Here is a 15,589-nt window from a genome sequence, read left to right on the forward strand (position 1 = left end):
TCAGAATCCGAGAATTCATTGCAGAGTGTAAAGTAGGCAAGAGATTAGGTGGAAAGAAATGCCATATGCATAAATCCAGTTACTCTAAGTCGCCTTTGACAACTTCCGGGACCAGACTTGAGGCGGTGTTCAAAATTGTCTATTTATTTTTTTTATGACTGTACATATTTGCAAGCACATATAGTGAGAGAGAGAGAGAGAAAAAGAAAGAGATGGCGTGAGGCTCTCGTTGCAGAATAGGAGGTGACAGGAAATAAAACAGGTGTCTGGAAGGGGGTTCTATTAGAGAAGGGCGAATTGAGAGTTAACAATACCCATTATTCAGAAAGGCAGGAGTTCTCTGCAGGTAGCCTACTGGAAAAGCGAGCACCTGCACACGCTGCGGACAGGCTCTGTTGCTTTCTATTTCTTCGCTTGCGGCCAGGGTGCACATTTATTTGAAACGGATTCAATTTCCTGCTCACTGGCTGGTCAGGTTAACTCTTCAAGACGAGTAGATATTTCTTTTTAATGTCTCCAGGGCCCCCCCCTTTTTAAGGTTGGGGGCGAAACGATCTGTTGAAATTACGGTGAGGTAAGTGGGAGATTCTCAGAAATGAGAAAGGGGGAAGGAAACAGACTTAGAAGCCCGAGAGCACAGCTGCAGCCCCCGGCCGCGGTACCCCCCAGCCCGTGACTTCCCGCGGAGACCTCCCGCGGAGACCCCCCCGCGGAGACCCCCCGCGGCTGCATCAATTTCTGATCGGCCCTTCGCCGGTGCGTGGCCAGCGCTCGTCCGCGGGGCTTGCCAGGCATCGCCCGCGCTCGGCTGCAGCGGGAGACTTGGGCAGGACCGGCCCCGCGCTCGAACCCTCCCCGGGACCACTCCGCTCGGCGGCGGGGCGCGGCGCCCACCATGCCCGGCTGCCCGCGGCTCGCGCTGCTCTGCTCGCTGCCCTGGCTGCTGCGCGCTGCGGCTCCCGGGGACCCTGCCCAAGCGCTCGCGCGGAGCCGCGACCCCCGCGACCCTGCCCGAGGCGCGGATTTCGATCGCGTCTACAGCGGCGTGGTGAACCTCAGCACCGAGAACATCTACTCCTTCAACTACACCAGCCAGCCTGGCCAGGTAAGGCGTCCGCTTCCTTCGCTCTGCTCCCAGGAACTTCCCAGACCTCAGAGCCCCGCCGCGGCTTTGGGTCCTTGGGGAATCGACCTCGGGAGTCCTCACGGAGCCGGGACTTTTAGTTCCCTTCCTCCTTCAAAGCAATCACTGCCCAGCCGGAGCCGCCGGCCTTGGGAACAACTCTTCACTTCGCGCCTCCCCTGGCCTAGTCGCTGGCGTTTCTGGGCTTTCCCAGGCGCTGTTGCCCGCACGGTCTGCGGGTCTTGGCCACATACTGGGCCTTTCTCTAGGAAAGTCACGATTTCTAGGGTCACGGAGGGAAAAGACTGAAACTCTGTTTCCAATCACCTGCAGAAAAGGAAACTCATTTCACTCAGGTGATTCAACCAGATCCTTTATGTCATAGCGCTTTGGGAAGGGGGAGCTGCTCAGAATCTAAACAGGGAACGTGTGAGAATGGACGCAAGCTGCAGAACCTCTGTTTATTCTTAGTCACTTCCTGTGTTTTTGTACCATTGTCACACGTTCGTGCTTCAAAGGAGCCAGAACACCTGGCCAAAGACATTGGAACTGCAGCCATACCCCGGATCTTTTGGGACTTTGATTTTAGGTAAGGATGGATAATCGTGTGAAAATTCTAGTCATATTTCTGACCAGAATTGAGGTGAGACAAGGGGGAGAAATGACTAACAGGAACTACCCCTTTGACATATAAACTCTCATTATATAATGTAAGAAAAGCATAATTAGATGTTCCCCTTTACTATGGGCATAGAGAAAAAAGGAAACTCCCCATTGTACCTGTCTCTGGATCTTCTTCCTATATAAATGTGTGTATATGCATCTCTTACTATGCCAGCATTCCCTACTCCAAGGGAAATTCAGGAACAGATTGTTAGAATACCATAGGCTGCTTCCCTCTCTAACTCTCACTTGGGATCAGAATTTAGAGACCTGGTAACTTTAGGTGGTGTAACGCCAGTGGCAGAGGCCAGGCAGGTCCACATTGGACTCCTGTGGAGAAACTGTGGAGCCAGAAAGCATTGGGCCATTCCCATTGAATAGAGTCTCGCATCATCAGACATGCAAACAGGCAAGGGAAAACTGCTTCTCAGGCAAACAGCAAAAATGGCCCCTCACAGTCGTGCACAGGCCATCCACCAGCGCTGCCCTGAGCGCAAGCATCCATAGCCTTACATAGACTATACTTACATGGTGCTGCCACGTCCTCATGCACTAATCAGGCAAAGTACAAGCAAGTGAGCAAGCCTAACACAGCTGTTTTCCCAACAGGTAGTATTGAGCTGAAGGGACCATTGTGCTTGTCACCCTCCCAGACAGCTCCCAACTCTATGTATTGAGCAAGTGCTCCATCTCGATTGTGGCACTCATCCAATGGTGCTGTCACCATGGCAGCACAGCCGTCACCCTGTCCTGTCCTCCTATGACCTTCACGTGGTGTGTCCTGATGTTAGCAAAGTGGCTATGTGCAAAGCCATTCCATTATAAACAAGTAGGACAGGATAGTTTTTATCCTCCAGTCCCCATGTAAGTGACTTCTTTCTGTCCCGTGGGTAGTATGGACCAGCTGACATGTCACATATGAGGTGTGTTCCTAGCCCTCTGATTGGCACAAAACAAATACAAGGCTGAAAAGCTCCATGATCTCTGGGGTGTACTGTTATTCCCCCCTAAATCACTGGTAAAAAAAATAAAAAGAAGTCAAATAATCCGTGCAAAGTAAGTCCTAACATCAGGCTGTGGCATTTCTTGCACTTCTGCTTAGAGATAGATTGATTGCTTTTTAACTGTCAGTTGGCCTTTTTGCCCTTAGTTTTCTGCCAGTTCCTCTGCCATAATCCAGCATAGGGTGATACTGTTTGTGATCGGGGTCACCTGCTTGACTTTGCTAGAAAACTATGAGATACTGAGGAGGTTTACAAATGTTTTTGAAGTAAATAAATGAATAAATAAATGCAGAAAGATTTGCGGAATCTATAAGCTGGAGCAAAGTAAATAAACTGCAAATAGGTTGAAAGTGTGAGGTCATTTCAGATATAAACCAAACTTTTCCATGACAAATTTTTTTATGAAAAACAGATATCTTTAATTTTTCTGAGATTTTGTTCTTCCCATCTTGCCTATATGTGCATTAAAATGCCTTTTATTTCATGAAACGATTGTAATTACTTTTAATTACTTTTTAAAATATATTTGCATAATATAATAAAAAGTTAGTTACCTCAGCAGTTCCTAACATTTTACTAGTCTGAGAAATACAGCTAGGGACCATGAGACTGACAGATAACTCAATTATTTTAATGCCAGTAAGCAGTAATATGAACTAGATGCTCTCAAACTTTACAGCTTTCTGAAACTTCTCTTTAATATCCAAATAAAACAGTGAAGCTCTCTACCCACTTACTTTGAGAACTACCCTCCTCTCCCTCCAGTTTTTTTCTATTGATTTCTCCAGAGGTGGCACTTTTCCGATCTATCTGTCCAAACCATTCCTCAGTTTCTACTGCTAGCCTCCTCTCTTCTTGGTCCTTTTGCCCATGTTCAGTAGCAGCAGCCCCTCTTTCTAATACCACAAATATGATGCTATTGGATGTAGCAGAATTATACTGAAGTTTTAGAAAAACATAAGGAAATTGCAGAACACCACAGAACAGGTGATAAATTAAATCAGAAATCTAGGCAATGTCATAGCCATTTACCAGCTATTCCCCATTAGGGGAAATTTCAAGATGGTGGCAGTATTTTTTGAGCCCTGGCTTATCACCATTTCTTGGCTATCTCCCACCCCAAAGGCTAGCTTTCCACTCTCTAAATTTTTGTTACTCTCTCATTTCAAGCAGTTTTGCCTATATTGTCAAACCCAAACTCATTAAAGAGCTCTGCTAAATAAAGGTCTATGAACCCAATGGTAGAACTGTGGCCATGACCAGTTTCCTTTAACCTGAGCAAGTCCTGGTCAAGGCTCTTTCCCCTGAAGGGGATCATTTCCCACCTACCCCTCTTCAGTACTACAAAGAATTCTAATTTCTTTAGTTTTAATCATTTTTTCCTTTTCTCTCCAAACATTGTTATATTGCCTATATTATTTTCCTTCAGCCTGGAGGAGAAAAGCTATTCTAAATTTAGGCTTTGGTAAAGAAAGGAAGCTACAATGGGAGCCTTCCTCCCTAATCTTTCCTGTCAGTCGCTGCATCTCCCATACCACACGGCTGCCCTGGAGAACTGTCAGCCAAGCGTGTGTCATGTTAATTTGTTGAGCTCAGCACCAGGAAAAGTCTCACGTGCTTTCCAAGCAGTAATGTAAATATGAAGTTGCCATTAAAAATATATCACTGAAAGAAGGGAGTGATTGGTTTAAAGAGGAATAAATGGAAATAACGATCGAAGATGCAGGTTAGGCAAGATCATGGTTCATTTCAGTTCCTTGGAGGGGAGGTGTCTGGAGACTACTTTTCGGAGGACTATGGTTTCCCTGTGGCACGCGAGTGTTCTAAAACCACGGGGTGGGAGCAAAACTGGAAGGAAATCACCTGTTGAAAAAGTCACCAGGGATCTGTTTGACTAGGACAGAGGGCCAAAAGCAGGTTCATTGGAAATGAGATTACTCCTGTACAGACAGGTGGCGGCAATAATCAGATGTTTGTATTTGAGCTAGATGGTGATAAGGAGCCTTTAAATAAAAATCTGCCCACCCTGCCACAAGACATCTCTGAGACTTGCAGAAACAGAATTCATTGTTTGCCATACATTTTTTTAATTTATTTAAAATGCTTCCTTGGAAGTAATTACTTCATTTTGTTTTTTAAAGTGAAGCATTGGCCCTGGCCAGTTGGCTCAGTGGTAGAGTATCACCCGCTATGGATGTCCCAGGTTTGATTTCTGGTCAGGGCACACAGGAGAGGCAACCATCTGCTTCTCCACTGCTCCTCTCCTTATGTCCCTTCTCTCTCTCTCTCTCTCTCTCTCTCTCTCTCTCTCTCTCTCTCCCCCCCCCCTCCCACAGCCATGGCTGGATTAATTCAAGCAAGTTGCCCCCCCCCAGGATGGCTCTGAGTCCTCTGCTTTAGGTGCTAAAAATACTTTGGTTGCCAAGCAAAGGAGCAACGCCCCAGATGGGCAGAGCATCCCCACATAGGAGCCTTGCCTGGTGGATCCCGGTGGGGGAAGATGAGGGAGTCTATCTCTCTGCCTCCCCTGCTCTCACTTAATTAAAAAGAAACAAAAGAAAACAAAAACTGAGGCATTTATCTTTTTTTTTCCATTCTCATGTCACTCTCTTTGTCTCCCTCCCCCTCCCTCCCTCCCCCCATTCCCTTTGGAACTTGCTACCCTGTTAGCTGTATCTATGTGTTATGTATATATATATTTTTATAAATGTTTATTCATTTTAATGGGGTGACATTAATAAATCAGGGTACACATGTTCAAAGAAAACATCTCCAGGTTATCTTGTCATTCAATTATGTTGCATACCCGTCACGCAAAGTCAAATTTTCCTCTGTCACCTTCTATCTGGTTTTCTTTGTGCCCCATCCCTTCACTCTCTCCCTCCCTCTCCTCCTTCCACCCCCCCACCCCCGTAACCAACACACTCTTGTCCATGTCTCTTAGTCTCATTTTTATGTCCCAACTATGTATGGAATAATGCAGTTCTTAGTTTTTTCTGATTTACTTATTTCACTCCATATAATGTTATCAAGATCCCACCATGTTGTTGTAAATGATCCGATGTCATCATTTCTTACGGCTGAGTAGTATTCCATAGTGTATATGTACTACATCTTCTTTATCCAGTCATCTATTGAAGGGCTTTTTGGTTGTTTCCATGTCTTGGCCACTGTGAACAATGCTGCAATGCACATAGGGCTGCATGTGTCTTTACGTATCAGTGTCTGAGTTTTGGGGGTATATACCCAGTAGAGGGATTGCTGGTTCATAAGGTAGTTCTATTTTTAGTTTTTTGATGAACCACCATACTTTCTTCCATAATGGTTGTATTACTTTACATTCCCACCAACAGTGTATGAGGGTTCCTTTTTCTCCACAGCCTCTTCAACACTTGCTATTACCTGTCTTGCTAATAATAGCTAATCGAACAGGTGTGAGGTGGTATCTTATTGTAGTTTTGATTTGCATTTCTCTAATAACTACTGATGATGAGCATCTTTTCATATATCTGTTGGCCATTTGTATTTCTTCCTGGGAGAAGTGTCTGTTCATGTCCTCTTCCCATTTTTTTTTATTGGATTGTTTGTTTGTTGTTGAGTTTTATGAGTTCTTTGTATATTTTGGATATTAGGCCCTTATCTGAGCTGTTGTTTGAAAATATCATCTCCCATTTAGTTGGCTGTTTATTTTGTTGTCAGTTTCTCTTGCTGTGCAAAAACTTCTTAGTCTGATGTGGTCCGATTCCTTTATCTTTGTCTTCACTTCTCTTGCCTTTGGAGTCAAATTCATAAAATGCTCTTTAAAACCAAGGTCCATGAGTTTAGTACCTATGTCTTCTTGTATGTACTTTATTGTTTCAGGTCTTATATTTAGGTCTTTGATCCATTTTGAGTTAATTTTAGTACAAGGGGACAAGCTGTAGTCGAGTTTCATTCTTTTGCATGTGGCTTTCCAGTTTTCCCAGCACCATTTGTTGAAGAGGCTTTCTTTTCTCCATTGTGTGTTGTTGGCCCCATAAAATTTATCAAAAATTATTTAACCATATATATGTGGTTTTATTTCTGGACTTTCTATTCTGTTCCATTGGTCTGAGTATCTATTTTTCTGCCAATACCATGCTGTTTTCATTCTCGTGGCTCTATAATATAATTTGAAGTCAGATATTATAATGCCCCCAGCTTCATTCTTTTTCCTTAGGATTGCTTTGGCTATTTGGGGTTTTTTATAGTGGATTATTTTTTTGAGTTCGTTTTCTAATGTTTTGTTGTTGGCATATAGAAAGGCTATGGACTTTTGTATATTGATTTTGTATCCTGCAACCTTACTGTATTGGTTTATTGTTTCTAGTAATCTTTTTGTGGAGTCTTTGGGGTTTTCGATGTATAGGATCATATCATCTGCAAAAAGTGAAACCTTTATTTCTTCTTTTTCAATATGGATGCCTTTTATTTCTTTATCTTGTCTGATTGCTTGGGCTAGAACTTCTAGCACCACGTTAAATAAGAGTGGAGAGAGTGGACAACCCTGCCTTGTTCCATATTTAAGGGAGAAAGTCCTCAGTTTTATGCCTTTTTTTTTTTTTCATTTTTCCGAAGCTGGAAACGGGAAGGCAGTCAGACAGACTCCCGCATGTGCCCGACTGGGATCCACCCGGCATGCCCACCAGGGAACGATGCTTTGCCCTCTGGGGCATCGCTCTGTTGCGTCCAGAGCCATTCTAGCGCCTGAGGCAGAGGCCACAGAGCTATCCCCAGCACCCGGGCCATCTTTGCTCCAATGGAGCCTCGCTGCGGGAGGGGAAGAGAGAGACAGAGAGGAAGGTGAGGGGGAGGGACGGAGAAGCAAATGGGCGCCTCTCCTGTGTGCCCTGGCCGGGAATCAAACCCGGGACTCCTGCACGCCAGGCCGATGCTCTACCACTGAGCCAACCGGCCAGGGCCTATGCCATTTAATATGATGTTAGCTGATGGTTTATCATAAGTGGCCTTTATCATGTTGAGATATTTTCCTTCTATACACATTTTGTTGAGTATTTTAAACATAAAATGTGTTATATACTATAGAATGCCTTTTCTGCATTTATTGATAGGATAATGTGGTTTTTGTTCTTCGTTTTGTTGATATGGTGTATTACGTTAACCATTTTATGTATCTTGAACCACCCTTAAGATTCTGGGATGAATCCCACTTGATCATGATCTATTATTTTTTTAATATGTTGTTGTATTCGATTTGCTAGTATTTTGTTTAGTATTTTAGCATCTGTATTCATTAGAGATATTGGTCTGTAGTTTTCTTTTTGTGCCATCCTTGCCAGGTTTCGGTATCAGGGTTATGTTGGCGTCAAAAAATGTGTTTGGAAGTATTGCTTCTTCTTTAAATTTTGGAAGACTTTGAGTAGAATAGGAACCAAGTCTTCTTTGAATGTTTGATAGAATTCACTAGTATAGCCTCTGGGCCTGAAATTTTATTTTTGGGGAGGTTTTTAATAGTTTTTTCTATTTCCTCCCTGCTTATTGGTCTGTTTAGGCTTTCTGCTTCTTCATGACTCAGTCTAGGAAGGTTGTATTGTTCTAGGAATTTATCCATTTCTTCTAGATTGTTGAATTTGGTGGCATATAGTATTTCATATTATTCTACAATAATTCTTTGTATATCTTTGATATCTGTGGTGATTTCTCCTCTTTCATTTTGGGTTTTGTTTATATGAGTCCTTTCTCTTTTTTCCTTGATGAGTCTTGCCAAGGGTTTGTCAATTTTGTTGATCTTTTCAAAGAACCAGCTCCTTGTTTTATTAATTGTTTCTATAATTTTTCTGTTCTCTATTTCATTTATTTTTATTATGATTTTTATTATGTCCTTTCTTCACCTGGTTTTGGGTTGTCCTGATTTTTATTATGTCCTTTCTTCGCCTGGTTTTGGGTTGTCTTTGTTCTTCTTTTTCCAGTTCCTTAAGGTGTGAAGTTAAATGATTTACTTGGGCTCTTTCTTGTTTATTCATATAGGCCTGAAGTGATATGAACTTCCCTCTTATTACTGCTTTTGCTGCATCCCAGAGATTCTGATATGTTGTATTGTCATTTTCATTTGTCTGTATATATCTTTTGATCTCTGTGCTTATTTCTTCTTTGACCCACTCATTTCATTTTTTTAAAGTATATTGTTTAGTTTCCACATTTTTGTGGGGTTTTTTTACCTCTTTTTTGCAGTTGAATTCTAGTTTCAAGGCTTTATGATCAGAAAATATGCTTGGTACAATTTCAATTTTTCTGAATTTGCTGATGTTATTTTTGTGGCCCAACATATGATCAATTTTGAGAATGTTCCATGTACACTAGAGAAAAATGTGTACTCTGTCACTTTGGGATAAAATGTCCTGTAGATGTCTATCATATCCAATTGCTCTAGTGTTTAGTTTAAGACCAATATTTATTTATTGATTTTCTGTTTGGATGAACAATCTAGAGCCATCAGCGGTGTATTGAGTTCTCCAAGTATGATTGTATTTTTGTCAGTTTTTGTTTTTAGGTCAGTCAGTAGCTGTCTTATATATTTTAGTGCTCCTTGGTTTGGTGCATATATATTAAGAATTGTTATGTCTTCTTGATTCAGTGTCCCCTTAATCACTATGAAATGACCATTTTTGTCTCTGAGTACTTTTGCTGTCTTGTAGTCAGCATTGTTAGATATGAGTATTGCTACACCTGCTTTTTTTTTTGGATGTTATTTGCTTAGAGTATTGTTTTCCAGCCTTTCACTTTGAATTTGTTTTTATCTTTGTTGCTTAGATGTGTTTCTTGTAGGCAGCATACAGTTGGATTTTCTTTTTTAATCCATTCTGCTACTCTGTGTCTTTTTATTGGTGAGTTTAATCCATTTACATTTAGTGTAATTATTGAAACTTGAGGGTTCTCTATTGCCATTTTATATATTGCTTTCTGTTAGTTTTGTATCTTGTTTGAATATTCTCTTTTGTTTTTCTATCATTTGTATTTGTTTGGTTTTAATCCATACTTCTTTCCTCTGTTACTACCTTTTCTAAGTCATGTGCTTCTGTGGTGGTTTTTTCAAGGGTGGTTACCATTAACTAATGAAAAGGGTATCTGCCATGTTCATTGTAGTACATTATCTTATGAGTGCTTCTGCACTCCATTGTCATTTGCTACTGTTAATCTTTGTCCTCTCCCCTTTTTTGTTTTTGTTGTCACAGTTTAAATTTGGTTTTCTTGTGTTCTTGGTGGAGCTTTTACTTGTGGTTTTGTTTTGTTTTGTTCTTTATATCTGGTTGGAAAACCCCTTTTAGTGTTTCCTGAAGTGGGGATTTTCTGATGATAAATTCTTTCATCTTTTCTGTATCTGTGAATGTTTTTATTTCTCCTTCATATTTGAAGGATAGCTTTGATGGGCATAGTATTCTTGGCTGGAAGTTCATCTCTTTCAGAACTTTAAATATTGGGGTCCACTCTCTTAGTCAACCTTTTGCCCAATCAGACCTTCTTGTTCAGTGTGTGGGACTTCCAGACGCTCTAAGGGATAGATTTTTCTGTCTCTGGTTGTAGAACTTGTTGAAATTTTGGGGAGGGGTATCGGGAGCACTCCTACGGCACCATTTCTCTTGGGATCCCCAGCATTTATCTTTTAATGACATATATTTTTCTATCCCAAAGATCAATCCTTGGCTTTATTAATATCAACCAGCAGTCATGTATCTAGAACCAGTTTAACCAGCCTCTTGGATCCAGATTGAAAAAGCCTATCCAGTTCTTATGAACAATGGTAACTTCTAGCTGTATACATTACTAGTTATGTAGAATTTAAAATTTTGATGTGATAGCCTCAGTTCTCCTGGTCTTATATGTACTTTCCCTGTGTTCTATATGTACTAAGGCTGAAACACCTCCTCTGATGTCCTCTTATTGGACTGGACTGTTGCTTGTTGAGGAGAGAATCATCTCATTAACACATTATCTGAGTGACCGGTTCCTATCTCAGTCAGTTCAGGCTGTTATAACAGAATATCATAGTTTGAGTGCCTTAAAAAGTATTTATTACAGTTCTAGAGGCTGGAAAGTCCAAGATTAAAGTGTCATCAGGTTTGGAATCTGATGAGAACTGTTTCTTGGCTTATACCATAGACAGTGCCTTCTCTCTGTGTTCACAAATGGCCCACCAAGCATAGAGAGAAACAAGCTCTCTCCTGAGTCTTCTAATATCAGCATGAGTGCTCCAACCTTGTGATCTAATTACCTTCCAAAGATTATTGGGGCTTAGGCTTTAATTTACAAATGAAATGGGAGGGAGGATACAAACATTCAGTCCATAGCAGTCAACTCCCACATTTTTCTCTGTGTCTCTGAAAATGAGTAATCAATATGTCATCAGGGTGTTACAGCTGACCATACTTCAGTAATGGGATTGATTTTATCGAGAACCCATATTCTGCCTGCCTAGACCTGATAATCTTGTTCTAAATTGTATAATGGATTTTGTAGGCATATGCTGTCCAATATGGTAGCCACTACCCTCATGTGACTATGGAACACTTGAAATGTGACTAGTCACAAAATCAAATGTACTGTAAGTGTAGAATACACATCAGATTTTGAAGACAGTATGAAAAAAATAACATACAAATATATCATAAATATTTTTATTGATTATGTATTATATACTGGATATGTTAGGTTAAGGAGATGTATTAATAAAATCCACCTCAGCTGTTTCTTTTACTTTTGTAATGTTTTATTGTAGCTACTAGAAAACTTAACAACATATATTTGACTCATATTTTTACTAGCATCTTTCCAAGTACTGCAGTACTTTAGATAAGACATTCATCCCACCACTAGCTTTGTTGCAGGAAATGAGGTTGAAAAGGTAGTAAGAGAGAAGCAGAACTTGGATAGGAAAAAAGAAAGGGGAATAAAGCTGCTGTAAACATTTGTTTGCTGATATTTGTGTGGATTTTTTTCAACTCATTTGGGTAAATACCAAGGAGCTTAATTCCTGGGTCATACAGTAAGAGTATGTTTAGTTTTGTAAGGAACTGCCAAACTTGTCTTCCAAAGTGACTCTTCCGTTTTGTGTTCCCACCAACAGTGAATGAGGGTCCCTGTTGCTCCACATCCTCCTCTGCATCTGGTATTGCCAGTGCTTTAGATTTTAGCCATTCTGATAGGTACAGAGTAATATCTCATTGTTTTAGTTTGCAATTTCCTGATCACATTTGCTGTTCAGCATCTTTTCATGTGCTTATTTGCCATTTATACATCTTCTTTGGTGAGGTGTCTGTTCAGATTTTTTGTCCATTTTTAAGTTGCAATATTTGTTTTCTTATTGTTGAGTTTTAACAGTTCTTTATAAATTTTGGATACCAGTCCTTCATCAGATACAAGTTTTGCAAATATTTTCTCCTTGTCCATGGCTTGTCTTTTTATTCTCTCAATTGTGTTTTGTTTTAGTTTTTTGTTTGTTTGTTTTTTCCTCCATGGATGAGACAGTTTAAAATTTAATGAAGTTCCACTTAAGGTTTTTTTTATGGATCATCTCTCTGGTATTGTATCTAAATAGTTGTCACTAGCCTGACCAGTGGTGGCACATTGGATAGAGAGTTGACCTGGGACATTAAGGTCCCAGGTTCAAAACCCTGAGGATGAGCAGGATCACCAGCTTGATGTGGAGTTGTGGGCTTGAGCATGGGATCATTGACATGATCCTGTGATCAATGGCTTGAGCCCAAGGTCGCTAGCTTGAACAGAGGGTCACTGGCTTGGTGGAGCCCCTAGTCAAGGCATGTATGAGAAGCAATCAGTGAATAGTTAAAGTGCTGCAGCTATGAGTTGATGCTTCTTACCTCTCTCCCTTCCTGTCTTTCCTCTCTTCTATGTTATCTTCTGGAAGTTTTATAAATTTGAATTTTATATTTATGATCTATTTGGGGTTAATATTGGTGAAATGTCTCTGTCTAGATATTTTTTGTTTTTGCCAGCACCATTTATTGAAAGAACACCCTATATTTTTAGTACTATAACGGTGTGTATGTGTGCATTCATTTATTTGGATTTGTGCATTTGTTTATAGCCTGACTTGAACCAGAGTGTGCAGCAGCTTCTTACCTGGAACTCATTGTTCTTATGGTTGTTCTCTGCCTTCCCTTCTGCAGCCACCACCTCTAATTTCTATCATGCTCTTGTTGGTCCTTTTTTCTGTGAATCTTACATCTCTGCTTTTCACACATCTTGTTTGTCTTTCAAATCTTTTATGAATACTGTCAGCCCATCAAAGTTCTTCCTCTTCTCTAGTTGATCTTGGTTGGTTGAGGCTTTGCTGTTGGCCAACATCCCTTCTTCTTTATCTCAGAAAATAAGTTTTGTTCTTTATTTCCTAACTCTGAGCCATGATGCGTAATCTCACTTACTAGAGATCTGGTTTCCTTACATTCAAGATTTTGCTATAGAATTTTAATAATATTAGTGCTGGAGGATGAAGGCTTTTGTGTGTCAAGCAAGTCTACTTAGCTACAGAAGCGTAATTGGGCCTGCCTTTGAGACTTTTTCTGTTCTTTTTTCCATCACTAAATGAAACATTTAAACTATAAGAAAGGGAACTGCATTTAAACTTAAGAGCTAGCAAGATTTTTTAAATCACACAATCTCTTCTCACTTAACAGGAAGGAAAATTGAAAGCCAGTGAAATAAATAACTTGTCCAAAATCATGTAATTATTTGAAGTAAAGCCAGGAACATAACTGAGGTTCCTGAGTTTATTTCCCCAGGATATTTCTACTAAACCACTCTCCTTCCCACAAGAGCACCTCTTTTAATCAACAACAATAAAAATAATTTTAAAATATCATAACCATACTTCCACAGTCAGGTTGTTTGACCATGCAATTTAAGAGCTTCATGTATGACTCCTTGACAATTACTGAAAGTGAAGCAAGAGGTCTTTAATTTTTGTTTTCCCTCATGAATTGTCCAGGAGTCCATTTGTGTATGTAAGTCAGGTAAGCAAGGCTGACACTAAGTAAAACTGAGAAACTGGCAGATTTTCTTCAGTGTTACACGGAGCCCTTGCCACCACCAACCATGATCTTATTCTGACTCCCTGTGGACCAAAAGGGTCAATCTTCATCTCTTTTGTGCTTTATTTTCAGCAATACTGGGTTTCTTCTTTGTGCCAGACACAAGGCAGCTTGGAGACCCAAGCAGCCAGCCTATATGTTACACCAGAATAGTATTAATCCCGAGAACTGGTATTTCTAGATCTCCACTAAACAGCCATGAAGATAAGCCATCGCAAACAAGAATAAGTAACCATTTCTGTCCCTCTAGATTTAACTTCCCTTTGTGGACAAAGTGACCCACACTCTTTTACCAACCTAACAGGATGCATGTGTTATGCTCCCAAAAAATTAATATGTAAATGTTCACAGTTCTATTTTAGCCTCTCCAATATTTGCTAAAAGGAATCCTGTATTTGTCCCCCTCTCTGTATATATGCCATTTTCACCAAACTGGAGGATTTATAACTTTCTAAGAGAAAGACAATGTTTACCTAGGTAAAAAAGATTTTAAAAATGGGGTATAAGGAGAGAGGCAGCAGGGTGAAGTCGAGTGTTCAGTGGTTGTTTAGGAGGTTTGTGGACAGTGAGGCTCCAAGATAGCTGTGGGAAAAGTGTGAACTAGACAGAGAAGGAAAGAGAATGTGGGATCTGCAGATTTTTAGCTATAAGCAACAGAAATCAACCAGCTAATATAAGCAGAAAAGAATGTATTAGTAGGATTTAAATATCTCACAAATCTGAGTAACCAGGCTCAGACTAGGATTGGGAACCAAGGGAAACTAAATTTAAGGGAATTATATAGCAACAGCTGAGAAGCAGCATGGAAATTCCTCGAAAAACTAAAATCAGTTGTTATGATGCCAAGCAATACCACTTCTGGGCATTTATACAAAGAAAACAAAATCACCAATTTAAAATGATAAATACAACCCTATGTTCATTGCAGCATTATGCAATAACCAAGATATGGAAGCAACCTATGTGTCCATCAACAGATGACTGGATAAAAATATGGTATATGGATATACAATGGAATATTACTCAACAATAAAAAAGAATGAAATCTTGCCATTTGAAACAACATGGATGAACCTAGAGGGCATTATGCTAAGTGAAATTAATCAGACAGAGAAAGACAAATACCATTATAATTTCACTTATATGTGGAATCTAAAGAAAAGTGAATAGCCCTGGCCGGTTGGCTCAGTGGTAGAGCGTCGGCCTGGCATGCAGGAATCCCAGGTTCGATTCCCAGCCAGGGCACACAGGAGAAGCACCCATCTGCTTCTCCACCCCTACCCCTCTCCTTCCTCTCTGTCTCTCTCTTCCCCTCCCACAGCCAAGGCTCCATTGGAGCAAAGTTGGCCCGGGCGCTGAGGATGGCTCCATGGCCTCTGCCTCAGGCACTAGAATGGCTCTGGTTGCAACAGAGCGATGCCCCAGATGAGCAGAGCATCGCCCCCTGGTGGGCATGCCAGGTGGATCCCAGTCGGGCGCATGCGGGAGTCTGTCTGACTGCCTCCCCATTTCCAACTTCAGAAAAATACAAAAAAAAAAAAAAAAAGAAAGAAAGAAAGGAAAGTGAATAAACAAAACTGAACAGAAACAAACCCATATGTACTGAGAAAAAGTTTATGCTTGCCAAAAGGGAGGAGAACGCATGGATGGGAGAAAATTTAAAAAAAAATGAAGACAAAAAACTACTTTTGGGGATTAAAATAAAGGAAAAAAGT

General features: G+C 40.7%; 1 protein-coding gene across 4 annotated transcripts in view; it reads left to right on the top strand.

The window, feature by feature from the left end:
• Window positions 1–207: 207 nt before the first annotated feature.
• Window positions 208–15,589, top strand: part of SIDT1 (SID1 transmembrane family member 1) — a 103,857-nt gene continuing 88,475 nt past the window's right edge. For 3 of the 4 annotated variants that reach the window (XM_066241299.1, XM_066241300.1, XM_066241301.1), the window contains exon 1: window positions 208–1,105. In XM_066241299.1, the coding sequence (XP_066097396.1) occupies window positions 896–1,105 (210 nt within the window). In that variant the 5' untranslated portion in view covers window positions 208–895. The remainder of the gene's footprint in view (window positions 1,106–15,589) is intronic. The other variant, XM_066241303.1, reaches the window with a different exon arrangement.

The sequence above is a fragment of the Saccopteryx bilineata genome, chromosome 8 (assembly GCF_036850765.1).
Source record: "Saccopteryx bilineata isolate mSacBil1 chromosome 8, mSacBil1_pri_phased_curated, whole genome shotgun sequence".
Taxonomy (NCBI): domain Eukaryota; kingdom Metazoa; phylum Chordata; class Mammalia; order Chiroptera; family Emballonuridae; genus Saccopteryx; species Saccopteryx bilineata.